Source organism: Melanerpes formicivorus, unplaced genomic scaffold (genome assembly GCF_026170545.1).
Source record: "Melanerpes formicivorus ecotype bairdi unplaced genomic scaffold, bMelFor1.0.p_v2 SCAF_8, whole genome shotgun sequence".
NCBI classification, from domain to species: Eukaryota; Metazoa; Chordata; class Aves; order Piciformes; family Picidae; genus Melanerpes; species Melanerpes formicivorus.
Window position 1 is genome coordinate 10,989,595 of NW_027142360.1, and position 20,795 is coordinate 11,010,389.

At 51.7% G+C, this 20,795-nt stretch overlaps 1 protein-coding gene across 1 annotated transcript; it reads left to right on the plus strand.

Annotated features, from left to right (window-relative positions):
• Positions 1-3,101: 3,101 nt before the first annotated feature.
• LOC137442719 (trypsin I-P1-like) lies at positions 3,102-6,272 on the plus strand. Its single transcript, XM_068141683.1, has 5 exons — positions 3,102-3,210; positions 3,867-4,035; positions 4,616-4,869; positions 5,174-5,310; positions 6,019-6,272. The coding sequence occupies exons 1-5, from the start codon at positions 3,171-3,173 to the stop codon at positions 6,166-6,168; spliced, it is 750 nt and encodes a 249-aa protein (XP_067997784.1). The 5' UTR covers positions 3,102-3,170; the 3' UTR covers positions 6,169-6,272.
• The last annotated feature ends 14,523 nt before the right edge of the window (positions 6,273-20,795 follow it).

Consider the following 20,795-nt stretch of genomic DNA (forward strand, 5'->3'; position numbering starts at 1 on the left):
TCAGCTCTGCCACCAGGCTGAGGAGAAAATTCACCTGCTCACACCTGACACAGCTGTCCTCTCCCTCCTCCTCTAAGTGCCAGGCTGAAGCACTCTCTGCAGCTGGCAGCCTGGACTCCAGCATGTTGGTAAAACAGATCTGTCTGGGCAGATGCTGCTTTTTTACCCTTCGTCCGAGTGACGACCATGATGCAACTTTTAAGGTTTGGTTTTTGTGCTTGGGTGGTGGGTTTTTTTGTTGTTTTTTTTTTGTGTCACCCAGCTGTTAGACAGCTACTGAACCACAATGGCGCCGCGCGCACAGCCGATAGACAGCTACTGAACCACAATGGCACCACGCGCACAGCCGATAGACAGCTACTGAACCACAATGGCGCCGTGCGCACAGCCGATAGACAGCTACTGAACCACAATGGCGCCGCGCGCACAGCCGATAGACAGCTACTGAACCACAATGGCGCCGCACGCACAGCCAATAGACAGCTACTGAACCACAATGGCGCCGCGCGCGCAGCCACTAGACAGCTACTGAACCACAATGGTGCTGCGCGCACAGCCGATAGACAGGTACTGAGCCACAATGGCGCCGCGCGCACAGCCGATAGACAGCTACTGAGCCACAATGGCGCCACGCGCACAGCCAATAGCTACTGAGCCACAATGGCGCCGCGCACACAGCCGATAGACAGCTACTGAGCCGCAACGGCGCCGCGCGCACAGCCAATAGACAGCTACTGAGCCACAATGGCGCCGCGCGCACGGCCAGGGCGGCTTTTAAAACTGCCGCGGCTGACGTCAGGCTCCCGTGACCAGTGCAGGCTCACGTGAGCACGATCCTGCTGGCTCCTCCCCCTACCAGCAGTCCTCCCGACCCGCGAAGCCCCAAAAGGAGAGCAAATAACCCCCGAGAAACTCATAGCTTAAGCGGAGCGGTTCCGGACGAGCGGTCCCAATCAGCTACTGAACCACAATGTCTCACATAAATGTCTAGGCAGTGGGGCTTGGGTTTTCAGGCAGACTCTGACAATAACTCATCCAAACTCCTTTTGTAATGGTGGCAGCATTAATACCAACAGCAGGTTTCCTGAAAAAGGAGGAATTGCTCAGGCCCTAGATTTGCTTACTAGCCACTAATTATTAGGCAGTCCTTTGTGTCTCTAGGAGACTGAGAGTCCAAATCTCTGACGTGAAAGCAGAACACTGCAAAGCAAGAGGGTGTGACAGAAGGTTTGCACAGCTGTGAACAGCTGCAGGGGCAGAAGCTTTGTAGAATGTAACAGCTACTCCCAGACAGAACAGTCTTGGGAAGAGAGCATCACCAAGCTCCATGAGAGGTACAAGGACTAGCCTGAGAAACTGCCCCACATTGTACCCCTGGGCAGATTTCCCTCTGCCAGCCCATAGTTTACCCAGGCTTCCCCTTCCCACGATTTTGAATCAGCCTGGACAAATTTATTTACTGTATCTGGGTCCAGTGATGATACAGCTGACTGAAACACTTGCACTAGGAGCATGGATTTCTAGCCATACCAGCTGCCTCTGCTTGTCCGTTGATAACACCTAAGGCAGCTGCCCTCCATTCACCAATCCTGCTGTGCCCTGGGAGCTGCCAGCATTCTGAGGCATGAAATGAGAGACTTGTTTGCAGCTGGAGCATCTCTCTTTAAAAGACCCTTAAAAACCCCTTACAGTGGGATGTTCAGCAGCAGCATTGAGCAGAAGAGGGTATTTACATTTCAGGTAGAGATTTGTTGACTTAAAAGAAAGAATGGGGGAGAGAGGGGAGGGCAGGAGGTGTTCCAACTTCAACCTGCCTGCAAAGGAGTCTGTTCATTGTTCACAGTTCTCACTGGAAGGCCTGAAGGGCTGATCTGAAGCAGTCTGTCTGCTGAATGACCTCCAAGCTGTGCACAACATTGCCCTGTTTGCCGCCTTCTGAGATCACTTTGTTCCAGGAGCTGCTCCACTGGCACACACCAGGATAGTCTGGGATTCACAAGAGCCCTTGAGAGAGGCCTCTGAGAGGCAGACAGGAGAATGGGAGGGACCCAGGTCCATCAGATGTCTGCCATCAAGGCCTTAGGAACACAAGACTGGATCTCTGGCAGCAGCCTGGGAAGAGGTCAGTAGTGTCCTCTTGTTGACTAAAGCAAGTAGCCTAGAGAGTCTCAGAGGGAAGTTTTTCTTCAAGGAGATTACCAGCCAGCCCTAGGTGATGCCATGCAAGGCAGCATGAAGAACAGAAAAGGCCTTGGCTCAGGGCAAGCACTGCTCAGCAGCAGCTATGACATCTCTGTGTTACCAACACTGCTTCCAGCACAAATCCAAAACACAGCCCCATGCTCACTACTACAAACCAAACTACCTCTGCCCCAGCCAAGCCCACCACGTACTGAAATGAACCTGTGGCAAAAATGAGCCTGCACAGAATACCTCATAGCTAAGGAAAAATCATCCTTCAGTCCCTAGGCTGGGATTATCATATGGACTAGGGGAGAGAAATGCTTCCAAACAGCCATGGGGAGCAAGCCCACAGCAGAACAGTTTTGCTCATCAGGCAGCAGGGAGCTTTCTTCATCCCCATAGAATTTATTTGGAACACTTTCCTTTGGGAAAAGATTGTGTCCTATGAGGTAAACACAGACACTCCACTCAAGAAAAGGATTGTGCTCAAATGAACTTAACAGCACCGGGGAGCTTTGGACTTGGCTTTGTTTGTTTCAGAATAAATGCATAAGTGTCTTAGGGTTCCTTAGCTGCTACTCAGAGCTGCCAGCAGAAACTTCACTTTTTTGAGACCAACATCAGCAGCACAGAAGAGGTTCAAAGGGATGTGAAGCCTGCTCTCAACAGGGGCTGTGGGCAAGAATGATGCAGGCACCCAACCAGGCATCTCCCAAAGCCCCAAAGTATTTTCAAAGGGAAGGCTGCCCTCTGGAATAATTTGAAAATAGCTCTCTATCCTAGGAAAAGTTTATGATTAACTGAGATGCTATTTGTACTTCCTGCCACTGCCTGCTACTTGCCCACATTTGGATCTTTGGGTTATCCACTGTGTACTTTTTGCCTGGAAGAAACCTTGGAGGAGAGATAAGGCCATTTCAGAAAATGTATTTCTAGCAGCTCACACTTCCAGGGCACCACTCTGGGCTCGAGGTGGTGTCGAGACCATGAAGCACTTACTGCTGCTCGCCTTTGTGGGTGTGGCTGGTGAGTAGATTTTTCACTCAGCTCTGTTGTTGCAGTGTGTAAGGAAGCTGATTTTCTGAGCAAGTTCACCAGGTAGTGTGTGCTGGGAAAGTGAAATTCAGTTTCAGCTTGCAGGAGTCGTAGGGCAGAGTCTACCACCTCTTTTGGCTGCTGTCTGTTGATAATTGCTGGTGTCACAAAATGAGGAATGAATCCCTTCACAGGGGGTGCTGACAGGGGACTGCTGAAACATGTCTGTAGCTTCCACAAACCAGACTGCCTCTCTCTGAAGGACTATGAAACACAAAGATAATGCCCAGGCCCAGAATGTCCTGAAGCTGCTGTAAATGGGTGAATTGTGGTCCAGTGTGCTGAGGCAATGGCACTGCAGACCTGTGTTGTACTTAGGTCTTCTCTCGATGGCTACTGCAGGCAGGATCCCGCAGTGATGCCCTGGGACTAGCAGCCAGTGCCTTAGGTGCAGGTGTGTGAGACATGTCTGCACCTAACCCTGATGGCATCATTGTGGGGAGCAGCAAGTGAGCATCTGTTAGCCTTCCCCACCACTGCTACTCTCAATCTTGGTAGAAGCAGAGCCTACAAGTGAGATGCTTCAGCCACAGGGGCAGAGGATTCCTTATGCCAGATGTTGACATGTGCCACTTCTTGTCTCCCAGTTGCCTATCCCATCAGCAGTCATGATGACGATGACAAGATCGTGGGAGGCTACACCTGTGCGGAGAACTCTGTTCCCTATCAGGTGTCCCTGAATTCTGGGTATCACTTCTGTGGAGGCTCCCTCATCAGCAGCCAGTGGGTCCTGTCAGCTGCTCACTGCTACAAGTCGTGAGTGGAATCAAATTTATTCTTCCATAGTCTACTTCTTTCCTCCAGTTCACTGCCAGCAGGTATCCAAAGGCGTGAGTGACTGCATTGTGACAGGAGACAGCCAAGGAATGGGTGGCTCATTCAGGAAGCTGGGCTGAGGCATCATAAGTGCAAGTGTTTCTGTGCATGCAGAGCACGTTCTGAAATGGCAATGTGGTAACTCCTGGCCAGGTACGGGCTGGGATTTCTTAGAAATTGCATTCATCTTGTTAGAAGACAGTCAGTGGGGAACAGGAAGACAAATGTGGTCAGGGAAGGGCAGTTTGCCCTTTTCCAGAATGCTTGTGTGAAGAGCTGTTAGGCATTCAACCTGTTCCAGTGCAGCAAAATGAGCCTGCAGAAATTCAGCACCTATACTGGGAGCAGGAAAGAGCTCAGTGTAGATCCTCAGGACTTAACACAGGTCAGGAGACACAACCTGCATGAAGGCTGAGGCTGCTACGACAGCAGTGTTGAAGGGAGTGCATATGGTGGCAGGGAGATTGCACATGCCCTGTCAGGAGCAGTAATGGATGTGGCCATTCCTTCTCTTCTGCAGTCGTATCCAAGTGCAGCTTGGCAAACACAACCTGGCAGCCACGGAGTCCACTCAGCAGTTAATTAATTCAGCTAAAGTCATCCGCCACTCCGGCTACAGCGCCTCAACACTGAACAATGACATCATGCTCATCAAGCTTGACACACCAGCCCAGCTCAACAGAGCTGTCCAGACAGTTGCTCTGCCTACTGCCTGTGCGGAAGCAGGCACCACATGCCTCATCTCTGGCTGGGGCAACACACTCAGCAGCGGCAGTGAGTATCCTGTGGGGACACACAGTATCAGGAGGGCCCTGGAGACACTCTAAGTCCTCAATCTTAAGTTCAAGTAGTACAGCCTGAGCACAGAGAAGTGCTGAGAGACAGACAGTTTGGGGGTGAGCTGGTTGTGTAGGGCAGTATCCATTTAACTGCTTTAAAGGCAAGCTTTTGCAGAGTACTTCCTCTTGTGTTACAACCACAGACTCAATCCCCCAGTGTCTGTGCCACAAGAGGAGCTCTTAGCTCCATGCCTGCAATGAACCAATGTCATCAACCACCTCTCCTTGCTTTCTTGTAGGTAACTACCCAGACACCCTGCAGTGCCTGCAGGCTCCTATACTCTCTGCAAGTGCCTGCTCCCAAGCCTACCCTGGGCAAATCACACAGAACATGATATGTGTAGGATACCTGGAGGGAGGAAAAGACTCCTGCCAGGTAAAACATCGGCCTCTCCTCTCCCATATCTTTCTCTCCTGCCTAGTAGAGGAGCTATCCTGGTGGAGAATCCACTAATACTCATGGCAGCTGAATGTTGCTTTTTGAACAACAAGGGAGGCTTCAGGTGACAGCTGCTCCCTGAGTGAGGTCAGGTTCTTCCCTTAGCCATTGGCCCTTTTCTGAGGAAGCAAATACCTCTGCCCTAAATTGTCACAGGCAGACTATGCCACCTCTTATCCCTTAGGCCATTTGAAAAAGGAGAAGTGCTGGACACCATAGAGTCCATAGTAATTAGAAGGACTTGAGAGCTTAGGATGCAAATGTTACTTTTATGAGTAGCCAGTATTCCAAGATTCATCCAGTCTGGAAAAGGAGCACACCTGGCAAGTGTTCTTCATTTCACATGAGCCTGTCTCCACAGAGCTCTTTGGCAGAATAATGTTTAAGATGCACAACCCACACTCTAAGCATCTGCCATGGACTGTATCCAACAGAACCAGGCAGCTTACTCACTCTTAGCTGTGGTGTCCTTGGAGCTCAAGTGAGGCACAGGAGCATCAGGCACAGAGTGGCAATCAGAAATTACCTTTTGTACAACTTGGGTGAAGGAAAAGCAGAGTGGAGCTCCCTTGAATTTCTGCAGTGTCTGGCTCATCCCTTACGCTGACACCGTTTGCTGACTATCCTCGTTCTTCATGTGCACAGGGCGATTCTGGCGGTCCAGTAGTCTGCAATGGGCAGCTCCAGGGCATTGTTTCCTGGGGGATTGGATGTGCATTGAAAGGCTATCCTGGAGTTTACACCAAGGTCTGCAATTACGTCTCCTGGATCGAGTCAACCATCGCTGCCAACTGAGACACTCTCACTCTGTCACCTCCTTTTCCTCCTCAGTATCTTTTGCCCTTTCCTAACAGGACATGCAAAGCTTATAGAAAATAAAGATTTTCAGGCACCCCTTCTTTGTGCAGTGTTTCTCTGAGTTTTTCCATAGGGAGAGATATGGACTCCTTGCAGACTCACTTTGCAGCAGTTTCTGGAGCAGGACATCTTTGCTGTTTATCAGCGTGTAGTCAGGGGCTACAAAACAGCCTAAAGCAGCTGAGAGAGTCTGCTCAATGGTGCAGGCAGCACACTCCTACTGTAGAAAACAACAGGCAGCCACACAAGCTCTCACCATGGCCCCTGCTCCCACCCCCTACAGGAAGACTGAGGAGTCCCTAGTGGAACCTTCCCAAAAGCTCTTCTTGGTGAATGGCACAACCTCTTGCTAGAGCTTGCTCAATTCTTGTACCTATGCCACTGAGGCTGTTGTCTCCACCTTTTTACTCTGTTAACTGCTTGTGTTGGGACTGCCTGGTTTTCCTGAAAGATTCAAAAGGACATGGATATTCCTGGCTTCTGGTTGTCACTCCTCCTGATCCCAGCTGACACTGAAATTGGAAGTCCATGAAAAAGCTGGCATAATTGCCAGTGGGATGTGTAGGTGTCTCCTATAGCCATTGCGGTAGGCGCAACGTACAAACAGGACCAGACCATAGCTCTGTCTCCTATTGCTCTGGAACCACTGGATTAATTCCTCCTCAGTATTTGCCCTCTTCCAGAAAAAGCCCTGAGCTGCAGCTTGTCATCCTTCCCTTCAATGTGTTTCCATCAGGAGACAGAATTCTTATTTGAGAGCCATTGACAGACACAGATTCCCTGACCTGTGATGCCCTGACCTTGTCTCCCTCCCTGAATATTGTGAGTGGGGGATGGCTGATATCTTTGCCTGGTATGTTAGGAGAAAGGAGAGAGAAATGTCAGAGGTCAGAGGAGAGCATACGACGAACAGATGATGAGATGAAAACAAGGGCAAAGAAATACTATCACCAGTGCATTCTGAAATATGGCAGACGGGAATGTTGAGAAGAGTAGTCTGGAATCTGCCTCAGTCCTCTGTCACTTTCCCTCGCTAATTGTTAAGGCCTCCAGCAGGTAAAGAAGAAATTACATTTTCCACCATTTAGGCCATTCCTGATTCTCAGATTGATGGAATATCCTCATAAGACTTCCCCTCTTACATGGCTAAAACATCACTAATGCCTGCAGTAGACCATGCCATGAAAAGAGGTAGCTTACAAAGCTGTTTTCCCCTTTGTGCTATCTAATAAGAACAACAGACATCTGCAGAGGTCATCTGACACCATCTCCCACCATCACATCTTCATGCACACTCTGATGAAGTATGGGCTAGATAAGTGGAGAGTAAGATGTGTGACCAAACTGCCAGGCTCTGAGAGTGGTAACCAATGCATGAAGTCCAGCTGGAGGCTGGTCACGAGAAGTGTAGCACAGGGCTGATTTGTTAATGCTATGTTACTGACTTGCTACCAGTTTGTAATATGCTTGCTAATGACTTGCTTAAGGGGACAGAGCACCCTCAGCTAGTGAGCAGGCAATGCAACACTGGGAAAAATGATATCATCCAGAGGGACTCCAAGAAGAGGGGTAAATGAATCAATATGAGTTTTGTGAAGCTTCACAGATTGGACAAAGATGGACTTATTTTTCAAATATGCTTAAATATAGGAAAACAGGAGGGAAATAGGTGGGAGAGAGGACACAGAAGAAGGGAGAAGGGGATAGAATGGGTAGAGGAGTAAAGTGAGAGGCCATCTATGGAAATAAGAGAAATGAGGCAAGTCAGTGTCTATAGAAGAAAGGGTCAAAAGGTGTTTCAGAGGTGGGACAGAGTAGGAAAGAAATTAGGGACAAGTGGGAGACAGCCTGTGCCACCTCTTCCTTTAATCATGCAGAGTTGGAGGGCAAGAGGAGAAATTTGGGACTGTCAAATACAGCGTTGTGCATGTGCTATGGCCAGATCCCTGTCTGCTTGGAAAGGTTTGTGCTGTGCTGCTCTGGCTTTGCAGTCACTGTGTGTCTTGCTCAGCACAGAAGTATGTGCCTGAGTCATTGAGCAGGGCATGATCTATCTTCATAGATAAGCGGCTGTCCTTAGTCCCGTTGCTCTGTACGTGGCTTCTGAATTTCTCCTCAATCTCTGCTGTCCTACCTTCCAGTGAGTATACAACCAACTGCAGAGCAGCATCCTTCCCCACAGGCAATTTGTACCAGTACATGGCGAAGAAGTCTTTCGTCTTTCGGGAACAGTCCAGAGCCACAGAGTCTCCCACTCGGACAACCATGTCTGGTGATTGATGGAGTGCCTGGCCTGGAAAGAGAAGGGAAGAGATGTGAGGAGTGAAATACGTTGAAAGGGGCATGAAAGCACACCTTTGAAGCATGATATGGGATAGGGTGGCATAATGATATCAGCAAGCTATGGGACAGTGCTCCATTTCTCTGAGAGCGCCGTGCAGGAGAAATAAAACTCTGCAAAGCAGCTTCAAACACAACAGAAAATTTGTTGGGAAAAATAATTACTTTAGTACTCTCATCTGAAATAGTAAGATGGGTCAGAAAGGAAAAACAAGCAAGCAAAATTTCTGTAGATCTGTAGAATTTTCAGAAGAAAGAGGTGGAGGAAAAGGTCACTCTGTTCATTGCCCAGCCTCCCCCTGGAAGTCCTGGGGAATGGGGCACTGCCAGCAACTGGCTAGACAGATGAGGGAGCTGCTGTAACTCCAGTGCAGCTGTTCAAGTGGAAGGGAAACTTGCTTACCCACAGGCACCAAGATAGCCATAAGGAACCATTGGAGAACCATGGAGAAAGGCCACCTTCTTCCAGCAACCTGCTCGTGGTGACAACACAGGCAGAAGGATTCATGAAGAGGAGAGGTTGAGAAAGAGAGATGTCTCTTTGCAGGTGGGCAGGGCAATGAGTGAGAGCAGCTGGCTGGCTAAGAACAGTGGGGAGTGGCATCTGCATGCAGGCATCAGGTGCATGCATCCTGCTCCACCAGCTTCCTGCTGTATGTATGTGTGTGTATATAGGCAGGAGGCAAAGTGCTCTCACAGGAGCATGGTGGCTCTGCGTGGCAGCCTGAGTGCGAGCACAGCACAGAGATGCACTGAGGCACCAAATGAAGGCAAGAGAAAGAGAGCTCAGAAATGCATGTTTATGTCTGTGCTGCATCTCCTCTCCAGGCACCCTCATGCTCAGTGACTCCCTGCTCTGCAAGCTGCCATGTGGAATCTTCTCAGCTTATCCCAGTGCCCCTCATTATGTTGCCCAGGTATGGGAAACACTGCTGACTGGTCATCCTGGAGTCTGTTTGTATCATGGGAGAGAGGACTTCTGTGACTGCTCTTCTTTGCCTCCAAAGAGAGATCTCAAGGAGAGAAAAGGCTACCTCTGGCTCAGTACTGGGACTACCTCTAGGGAGACTGCTCCATGCAGCAAGTTTACCATGGGATGTGATGGCAGAGACTTACCTTCTCCAGAAGAGAAGAGCTGATTGCTAATCTCTCTTTTGCAGAATTCAGCACAGGAGTAGAAGGATGAGAATGGACAGAGCTGGGAAAAACATCCTCTCTTCTCTGCATGGGGCACAGCCTTGTTAACCAAGCCAAGGCTGGGGGAAATCACTGCAGGCAGGAAGTAAGGCTCCCAGTTTCTGTACCCTGTCTTTGTGCATCAGAGGCCCAGTGGAGCCCCTGCATGTCTGTACCTGTGCTGTGGGCCCAGGAATGTGTGGCAGGGGAAGATTAACCCATAAAAGAGAGCAAGTGCCTGACTGCTAAAAGCTGTCATGGGCTTTGCAGGGGAGATGTTCCCCGGTGTGAATCTAATGCAAATGAGTTAAATGAAGGAGGAAGGGGGTGGCAAGGAGAGAAGGCAGGACAAGAGGATGAAGGGAAGGCTAGAAAGCAGAGGAGGTGAGGAGTGGAAAGGGACCATCTTGCCTCATGCAGCATCAGGTAGGATAAAAACAGGACCCTTTGGTGCAGGGGGAGGTTTGCGCTCAGCTTCCTCAGCAGCCCAGCCACTGTGCCTCATCCTCAGCACAGTAATAGGTGCCAGAGTCATTGAGAAAGGCATGCTCGATCAAGAGCTCCATCCTGTCTCCTTGTATTCCACTGCTCTTGACATGGCTTTGGAAATTCTCCTCGACAGTTGCTTTACCACCCATTGGTGCAGAAGCCACTATGATCATCCTGGAGTCGTTCCCCAAAGGCATCTTGTACCAGTACATAAATGTGCTGGAGGATTTCTTCTTGGAACAGCTCAGACTCACGGACTGGCCTTGTTGTATCACTATGTCTGGGGACTGTTCCAGAGCCAGTGCTGGAGTGGAAAAGGAGAAATGTTGGGAAGGAGATAAAAATGAAAAAAAAAAACAACCAACCTTGATGTAGGCACTGTCCAGCTCTTGCACTGAACGTTTTGGGGAATGGAGCACTGCCAGCACCTGGGTACAAGGTGGGACAGCAGCAGTGGAATCATTGTAGGTATGCAGGGGTGAGATGAGTTCACTTACCTATAGGGGCCAGTATGGCCACGAAGAACCAGCTAGGAACCATGGGGGAAAAGCCCCTGCTCTTTCAGGGACCCACCTTTTGTAGTTGCCCAGAGACATGTGAGGAGGAAGTACTAAGTGAAGGTGAGACATACTGGTGCTGGGCAGGACATGAAATGTGCAAAAGGATTGGCTGGCTGGGAACATGTGGAGATGATGCACACATCCCTGCAGAGATGGGGGTGGGGGTACAGGGAGAGAAGAAGTGGATTCCACAGCCAGAACTGTGCTGAGGTTACACAGGAGTGTGTGCAAGGCAGAGTAAAGCTGAAAGCTCCCTGCTTCTTTCTAAAGAACCTGAGAGCTGGGGAATGAGGGATGAAGAACACACACATGACCCTAGCAATGCTCCATGCATTTTTGGTCTCTCCCCCAACCATGGCTCTACTTACACACACCTCACCCACCTTCCCCCATGCTGTGTGAGGGGTCTTTTTCTCCATTCACAGAAATTAACATCAGTAGGAGGCAGGACAAGGAAAGACACTAAAACAGCCCAAGCATTCTGCCTGCTGATGGGTCTCATGTGTGTGGGGTGGTGCTGGAATGCAGCTGATGAGAGCACTAGGGTCCTGAAAGCAGCTGCACAGTGTAATTTAATTCATTCATGCTCTACCAGTGACACCTCTCTGCTGCCCTGCTCACAGCCTCACTACATTCAGCCCCCTGCTATCCTCTACACAGTGCCTCAGGCATTGCTGCTCACAGAGATGTTTAATGACCTCATGAACAGTGGCAAACTCAGCATAGGCTACCTGGGGAAGCCAATGAGCACAGGGATGCACAGCTGGAAGTGTGACAAGCATGAAAGGAACTCAGACAACAAAACACAGAGGTCTTCAACATGGTGAGCATTGCTGGCAACACTTTCCCCTTCTCATAGGAGCTCTTGAGCTCTGTGCCTGGATGTATGCCTAGCATCGGGGAAGGAGAAGCAAGCGGAAATGGGCTAGGATGCCTGGTGGTGCTTCCACATGATGATTCTGGGAAAGAGAAGGCTAATGGGATGTCACCAAATTCACTGTTACTCTAAGGAAGAAAGGTTACTGAAAGGCATGAAGCAAACTGTACACAGGAGACACTGAATCAACAGGTGGACACCATGGTGTTGCACAGTTCACTTACGTGTCAGGGTCTCCCCCTCCCCAGCATCTACAACATGAGCTGGAGAACCCCTGACAAGGCTTATATCTCACACTCCATGAAGGATTTCTCAGCTTACATCTTTGGTGGAGTGTGAAAACATACCTGAGTATCAGCTTCTCCTGGGGACTGCCATTCTTTTTCGCTGTTTAGTGGCACTGAAGATGAAGAAAGGTCATCAAGTCAGGGCAGCCTTCTTGTGGCAGGGGATGCAGCAAGTGGGCTAGAGCAGCCACCAGGAAACAGCAGAGGTTCTCCACAAAACCAGAGTTCCATAGCTCCACAGTGAAGGGAGTGGGGAGTTACACATGGATGGGGTGGAGCCTGAGTTTGTCCTTTGGGGATGATAAATAGGGAGAAGCTGAAATAAATAGGATGCATCTGTTTGAGCCACACATCCTCAGATGTGTTGCATCCACCTCTCATTTTCACTGACTGTAGGAGGATTGGCCTCCAGTGCCTGCCAAGTTCATTTGCTTCATGCTCCAGTGGAATGGCTGCTTTTCTTTTCTCTGAGAATATTGTGGATCTGGGAGTGGGAAGGACTGCCTCAATGATGGCTTTCTCAGCCTACTTCTGGGAAGCCAGGTGCATCTGCACATTGGAACCAGAGGCAGCAGCCAAGACACCCTGATTTCTTTAGAAGTCAGTAGGGTTTGGGAATTAGAGCAGGGGATGTCTGGATGTTTGGTTTCCTGAGGATGCAAGGGGTTTACAGCCAGATGAAGGAAAAGCCTCTCACAGTTGCTTTTGGGGAAAGGGTCAGGAGGTGTTTGTTCAGTTAACCAGTGGTGTTGAGCTGGGTGGTGAGCATACAGTCCCCTGAGGGGAGTTATGTTGGGCAAGGGAGGCAGAAGGTTCTGGTAACCTGGGGGTTAATGGATAATGTAGGAAAACTGCTAGGGGGATGGAGGCAATGCACCTAGGACTCTGCTTGTGGAGCATCTCAGTGGAGTGCTGCACCTCAGTGAGGTGCTGGATGCCAGCTGGGCTGGGGCTGGAAGCTGCTCTGCACACTTCAGAGGAAGTGGCTGCACCTCAGGGATGTGAGGTGAGTCATGACACAAACACAGAGGCAGAGTCCTGTTCTTTCCACAGTAACCGATGCTACCAAGTGGTCAAAATCTTAACTGCAGTGGTCCAAACGTGCATACTCTTACCCGGGGTTTATTTACAGGACAGTTTATCCACCCAGCACATTAAATGGGAAGGTTGTCTGCACTCCCCCTCGAATCGGGTGTGTCACCTCTCCATCAGAAAGAAGTATGGGGCAGGGCTACAGCTACAAAATCCTGATTCCTTCTTGCCCTGGGCCTGGAGCAGATAGCTGCAGTGATCCAGGAAGGGAAAGAGATACTGAGAAACCTGATCCCTGGGTCCTGTTCTCAGCTTTCATGCCCAGTGGTTTCATTCCTGGCTGTTAGTCACTATTGTCCTCGGCATGACAAATGCTGAAGGAGGATGACGTCCAATGGCAGGGAGCTCTGCCTCAGGGGACATCTTTGGACATTAGCAAAGCCTCTTGCCCACATAGAAGACAGGCACAATTATCACAAAACCAAGACCCTTAATTCCTCCACATTGGGGATTTAATCCATCCAATATAACTTGCGCACCTGGGCTGCTCCCCCAGTCCATCTCTTCTATTGCACTAAGTCCTGGAATCTCCCTGTAAATTGGAAGACAGCCCTAGAATTCAGGCACTCAGTGTCTTCCAGCCCCCAGTGCCTCTAGGGAGTGCATCGTGCCCCTGAGTGTGCCAGAAATGAGATTCACTCTCCCCTGGGAGAAAGATGACTCTCAGGCCCAGGATCTGGATCTGTTGCCAATCAATCCTTGATGCAGCAGGCCAGGGAGGGGAAACCAGGTTCTGGAGGTAGGAGGTGGCATGGACAAATGGACACATGCACACACACAAACAGATGTGGATGTGTATGCACACACACCACAGCCCATCACACTTGGGTACACACCATGGTGCGCAAACACACACACTCTCCTGTGTGCTCACATCAGACACCTTGACTCCCAGCCCTATCTCAGCTCCCTCTTCTGTGGGACAAGACGAAGACCCTCACTTAGGAGCCATTAACTGGACTGTGGCAATTCATTGGCATGGCCTGGAAGGCTCAGAGACAAAGTCTTGCATGCCTGAGAATCTGGAGAATGTGGAAAACAAATCTGAGGCAAAAGGGAGTAGTAAAGAGAGAAATAAGTGATAAGCCATGGCAGAGACTGGATGTACTGAGAAACTTGGTGGGGATACACCAAGGCTTGGCTCAGGCGGGGCTGAAGTGGCAGGATCTCGCTGTTCCCTTGCAAATCTAGCCTTGGGTTTGGCATCCTGCAGAGCTCCAACCTGAAGGGCACAGCTGCCTCAGGCTGAGGAAAGAGCAATACAGGAGCAAATCTGTATAATGTTCCTGACTCTTTGTCTCTTAGTGCTGGGATGCATCATGGAATCTCCTCAGGTAAAATTACCCCAGATACCACAATGCCTAGGAAGAGACACTGAGAGGGAAAGAGAGATATAGTCTGGAAGCAGAGGTGTCTGTTACAGTATCACAGTATCGCTTAGGTTGGAAAGGACCTCGAGGATCATCGAGTCCAACCTATCAACACAGACCCCATGCCTAGACCATGGCACCAAGTGCCACGTCCAATCTCCCCTTGAACGCCTCCAGGGTCGATGACTCAACCACCTCCCTGGGCAACCCGTTCCAATGACAAATGACTCGCTAGGTGAAGAACTTCCTCCTCACCTCGAGTCTAAACCTCCCCTGGCGCAGCTTGAGACTGTGTCCCCTTGTTCTGGTGCTGGTTGCCTGGGAGAAGAGGCCAACCCCTTCCTGGCTACAACCACCCTTCAGGTAGTTGTAGAGGGCAATGAGGTCACCCCTGAGCCTCCTCTTCTCCAGGCTAAACAATCCCAGCTCCCTCAGCCTCTCTTCATAGGGCTTGTGTTCAAGGCCTCTCCCCAGCCTTGTTGCCCTTCTCTGGACACGCTCAAGTGTTTCAATGTCCTTCTTAATCTGAGGGGCCCAGAACTGGACACAGTACTCAAGGTGTGGCCTAACCAAAGCAGAGTACAGGGGCACTATGACCTCCCTGCTCCTGCTGGCCACACTATTCCTAATGCAGGCCAGAATGCTATTGGCCCTCCTGGCCACCTGGGCACACTGCTGGCTCATATTCAGGCAGCTGTCGATCAGCACCCCCAGGTCCCTCTCTGTTTGGGAGCTCTCCAGCCACTCTGACCCCAGCCTATAGCTCTGCATGGGATTGCCGTGGCCAAAGTGCAGCACTCAGCACTTGGACTTGTTGAATGCCATCCCATTGGACTCTGCCCATCTGTCCAGTCGGTCGAGGTCCCTCTGCAGAGCCTTTCTACCCTCTAACTGACTAACGTCTGCCCCTAACTTTGTGTCATCTGCAAACTTGCTGATGACTGACTCTACCCCTTCATCCAGATCATCAACGAATATGTTGAAGAGGACAGGGCCCAGCACTGATCCCTAGGGGACACCACTGGTGACTGGCCTCCAGCTGGATGTGGCACCGTTCACGACCACTCTCTGGGCCCGGCCCTCCAGCCAGTTCCTAACCCAGCACAGAGTGTAATGGTCCGATCCATGGGCTGACAGCTAAGTCAGCAGTTTGCTGTGGGGGACGGTGGCAAAGGCCTTGCTGAAGTCCAGGTAGACCACATCCACAGGCCTCCCCACATCCACCAGGCGGGTCACCTGATCATAGAAAGAGATCAGGTTGGAGAGGCAGGATCTGCCCTTCCTGAATCCATGTTGGCGGGACCTGAGCCCTTGGCCATCCTTCAGGTGCGCAGTTATTGCCGCCAGGATAATCTGCTCCATCACTTTCCCTGGCACTGAGGTCAGGCTGACCGGCCTGTAGTTTCCAGGTTCCTCCATCCGACCCTTCTTGTGGATGGGGACCACGTTGGCCAGTTTCCAGTCATCTGGGACCTCACCGGTGAGCCAGGACTGGAGGAAAATGATGGAGAGTGGCCTAGCTAGCACATCTGCCAGCTCTCTCAGCACCCTAGGATGGATCCCATCCGGTCCCACGGACTTGTGAATATCCAAGTGGCTCAGCAGGTCCCGAACTAATTCCCCATGGATTTCCGGGGCACTACACTGCTCCCCGACCCCATCGCCCAGCTCCGGAGGCCACTCGTCCTGAACTCCTCCTGCCTTGCTGTTAAAAATTGAGGCAAAGAAGGTGTTCAGGACCTCAGCCTTCTCCTCATCTTCAGTCACCGTGTTCCCCTCCAGGTCCAATAGGGAGTGCAGGTTCTTCCTGCCCTCCTTCTTATTGTTAATATATTTATAAAAATGCTTTTTATTGTCTTTGACTGTGGTGGCCAGCTTCAGTTCCAGCTGGGCCTTAGCCTCCCTAATTTTATTCCTACATAATCTAACAACTTCCTTGAACATACCTCGAGAAGCCTTCCCCTCCTTCCAAAGGTGATACAGCCTCCTCTTCCCCCTTAAATCCTCCAGGAGCTGCTTGCTCATCCAGGCTGGTCGCCTTCCCTGCCGGCTTGCCTTTCGGCACATGGGAACCGCCAATTCCTGTGCCTTCAAGAGCTCCTGTTTGAAGTAGGTCCAACCCTCCTGAACCCCTTGGTTCATGAGGGCTGGTACCCAGGGGACTTTGCAGACAAGTTTCTTAAATAGGCTGAAGTTCGCCCTTCGGAAGTCCAAGGTGAAGGTTCTGTTGGTGCTCCTCCCTATCTCCCTGCATATTGAAAACTTCACTATCTCGTGGTCACTGCACCCTAGGCAGCCTCCCATGATCACGTCTCCCACCAGCCCTTCCCTATTGCAGAACAGCAGGTCAAGCAGAGCCTGTCCCCTGGTAGGCTCGCTTAACAGCTGTGTCAGGAAGCAGTCCTCCATTCGCTCCAGGAATCTTCTGGACTGCCTCCTCCCTGCTGAATGAAGTTCCCAGCAGATATCTGGGAGGTTGAAGTCGCCAACAAGGACAAGATCTGATGATCTTGAGACGGCCTCCAGCTGCTTGTAGAATACTTCATCAGCCTCCTCATCCTGGTTGGGTGGTCTGTAACAGATTCCAACCAGGATGTCAGACTTGTTAGGCTGTCCTCTGATTTTGACCCACAGGCTCTCAACTACCTCATCTTCCACCTCAAGGTGTGTGGCAGAGAGTGACTCTCTAATATACAGAGCCACCCCTCCTCCTCTTCTCCCTCGCCTGTCTCTCCTAAAGAGCCTGTAACCCCCCATTGTAGCACTCCAATCGTGGGTGCTGTCCCACCAAGGTTCTGAGATGGTGACTACATCATAGTCGCCCTGATGGATCAGGACCTCCAACTCCTCTTGCTTGTTGCCCAGGCTGCGTGCATTGGTGTACATGCATCGCAGCTGGGTTCCTGACTTCTCAACTGACCCTACCTTGCGCCCTACTCTTACCTCTGCACAGGGACCGATTGCCTCACCCACCCCCTTCAGACCTAGTTTAAAGCCCTCCTAATGAGCCCTGCCAACTCCAGTGCCAGGACTCTCTTACCCCTTCTAGATAGATGCACCCCATCAGGACCCAGCAGGTCAGGTGCGGTGAAAGTTGTCCCATGGTCATAGAACCCAAAGTTCTGCCTCTGGCACCATCACCTGAGCCAATTGTTGATGGTGTGGGTCCTCCCATTCCTCTCAGTGTACACCCCTGCCACTGAGGGAACTGAGCAGAACACCACTTGAGCTCCTGCCCCATCAATCAATTGTCCAAGGGCCCTGAACTCCTTCTTAATCGCCTTGGTGCCCTTCCTGTCAATCTCATTGCTTCCAGCCTGTATTACCAGCAGAGGGTAATAGTCAGAGGGCTGGATTAATTTAGGGATTCTCTTTGCAATGTCCCTAACCCCTGGCCCTGGTAGGGAGCAGACCTCCCTGTGGGATGGGTCGGGACGACATATGGGTCCCTCAGTACCCCCCAGGCGGGACGCGGGCGGCTTCTGGCTATACACAGCAATATTACAATCTTTCTATGCGTCAGCACTTGCTCTGCTAGACGCGGATACTTTGAACTGAGTGCTAGTGGATGGAAAGCACGTGGGAGATATTCAATTCCCTTCAGACAACAGGAATCGGTCCTGGTCGGGGTCGGTCCGTGGGATCGGCCCTCAGAAGTCGGCTCGCACGGCAGGGCGGGACGACAGTGGCCGGTAGGCGGGCTCGAACGACGGAAGCAGGCGAAGCTACGGGGGTCGGCCCGATCATGGCGGCTCTCGGGGCGGATGCAAACAGCCTCAGGGAGAGAATGCAGCTGCGTTAGGCAGCGGATTCTCGTTTAATGAGGTTAAAGGAGCAACAGGACTCTCAGAGTGGTCCCGGGTTCGGTGCAATATAGGCACGAACAATGCTTTGGTTTTCCATGAGATTCACAGGGCTCAGAGCGGCACTCGGCGGCTCCTCAGAGCGGCACTCGGCGGCTCCTCTCCCGCTATGGCGGGGCTAGGCATACGTGGACTCGGTATGGATCAAGTCCCTTCTCCCCGGCAACTGGGCAGATCTTACCCACGGGGGTCAGTCCAGTCCTCCGGTGGCACGATGGGCTCTCCCGGTCGGTACTGGCTGTGGCGACGCTGAGCTCCTCAGAAACAGCCAAGGTCCTCCCTCTAGGCTTCTTCACTATGCAGACGCTTCCAGTATGCGTGCATGTATAACAGAAGCTAACAACAATAAGCTCAATGGCAAAGGCTGCAGCTCGAGAGTTACTCTCTCGAGCAAGCACAGAGACAAAGTAAATGAGGGGGCAACGTGTTTACCAGCTGGGGTGATACTTACAGATTCCTCGAGGCTGGGCTTGACCAATGGGCACTCTCATAAACAACTGGCTTCAGTCTATAGAAAGCGTGAAGCTAGAATTATGCCCATACTTGGTGTCAGCACGAGCACTGCATGTGCTGGGTGCGTGCAAGCCTGGCTAATGCCTTGGATTTTGTCTTCCTCCTGGAGGGAGGGGGAACTTGCCCACATGCTGGGACAAGATTCAGTATTGGGGCATAATGTGCCTTCACCACAGCTTCCCCCTGGAGCTGGTCGTTACAGCTGGTGGGGTCCGCTTGGTCTTAAGCTCCCCTCTGGATGGCTGCTCCTCAGCCTCAGCCCTCTCATCCTTTCTGCCCTCAGCCTGCAGGGCCTCATACTTATTATGCAAGGGCAGCGGAGGAGGAGGAGAGGGTCGGGGTGGATTTCTCTTGCCACCCCTGGCAGGGACCTGTATCCATCCCTCTCCGCTTCCAGAAACCCTTCCCTCAGCAGGGAAGATCTGCAGAGCCTTCTCCCACAAGTCTAACTCCCTTTCACTTTCCCTTGTCCTTAGCCTAGCTACCTCCTCCTTCAGTTTGGCCACTTCATCCTTCAGCTCTGCCACCAGGCTGAGGAGAAAATTCACCTGCTCACACCTGACACAGCTGTCCTCTCCCTCCTCCTCTAAGTGCCAGGCTGAAGCACTCTCTGCAGCTGGCAGCCTGGACTCCAGCATGTTGGTAAAACAGATCTGTCTGGGCAGATGCTGCTTTTTTACCCTTCGTCCGAGTGACGACCATGATGCAACTTTTAAGGTTTGGTTTTTGTGCTTGGGTGGTGGGTTTTTTTGTTGTTTTTTTTTTGTGTCACCCAGCTGTTAGACAGCTACTGAACCACAATGGCGCCACGCGCACAGCCGATAGACAGCTACTGAACCACAATGGCACCACGCGCACAGCCGATAGACAGCTACTGAACCACAATGGCGCCGCGCGCACAGCCGATAGACAGCTACTGAACCACAATGGCACCACGCGCACAGCCGATAGACAGCTACTGAACCACAATGGCACCACGCGCACAGCCGATAGACAGCTACTGAACCACAATGGCGCCGCGCGCACAGCCGATAGACAGCTACTGAACCACAATGGCGCCGCGCGCACAGCCGATAGACAGCTACTGAACCACAATGGCGCCGCGCGCACAGCCGATAGACAGGTACTGAGCCACAATGGCGCCGCGCGCACAGCCGATAGACAGCTACTGAACCACAATGGCGCCACGCGCACAGCCGATAGACAGCTACTGAGCCACAATGGTGCCGCGCGCACAGCCGATAGACAGCTACTGAGCCACAATGGCGCCACGCGCACAGCCGATAGACAGCTACTGAACCACAATGGCGCCACGCGCACAGCCGATAGACAGCTACTGAGCCACAATGGTGCTGCGCGCACAGCCGATAGACAGCTACTGAGCCACAATGGTGCCGCGCGCACAGCCGATAGACAGCTACTGAACCACAATGGCACCGCGCGCACAGCCGATAGACAGCTACTGAACCACAATGGCGCCGCGTGCACAGCCGACAGCTACTGAACCACAATGGCGCCGCGCGCACAGCCGATAGACAGCTACTGAACCACAATGGCGCCGCGCGCACAGCCGATAGACAGCTACTGAACCACAATGGCGCCGCGTGCACAGCCGACAGCTACTGAACCACAATGGCGCCGCGCGCACAGCCGATAGACAGCTACTGAACCACAATGGCGCCGCGTGCACAGCCGACAGCTACTGAACCACAATGGCGCCGCGCGCACAGCCACTAGACAGCTACTGAACCACAATGGTGCTGCGCGCACAGCCGATAGACAGCTACTGAACCACAATGGCGCCGCGTGCACAGCCGACAGCTACTGAACCACAATGGCGCCGCGCGCACAGCCGATAGACAGCTACTGAACCACAATGGCGCCACGCGCACAGCCGATAGACAGCTACTGAACCACAATGGCGCCGCGTGCACAGCCGACAGCTACTGAACCACAATGGCGCCGCGCGCACAGCCACTAGACAGCTACTGAACCAC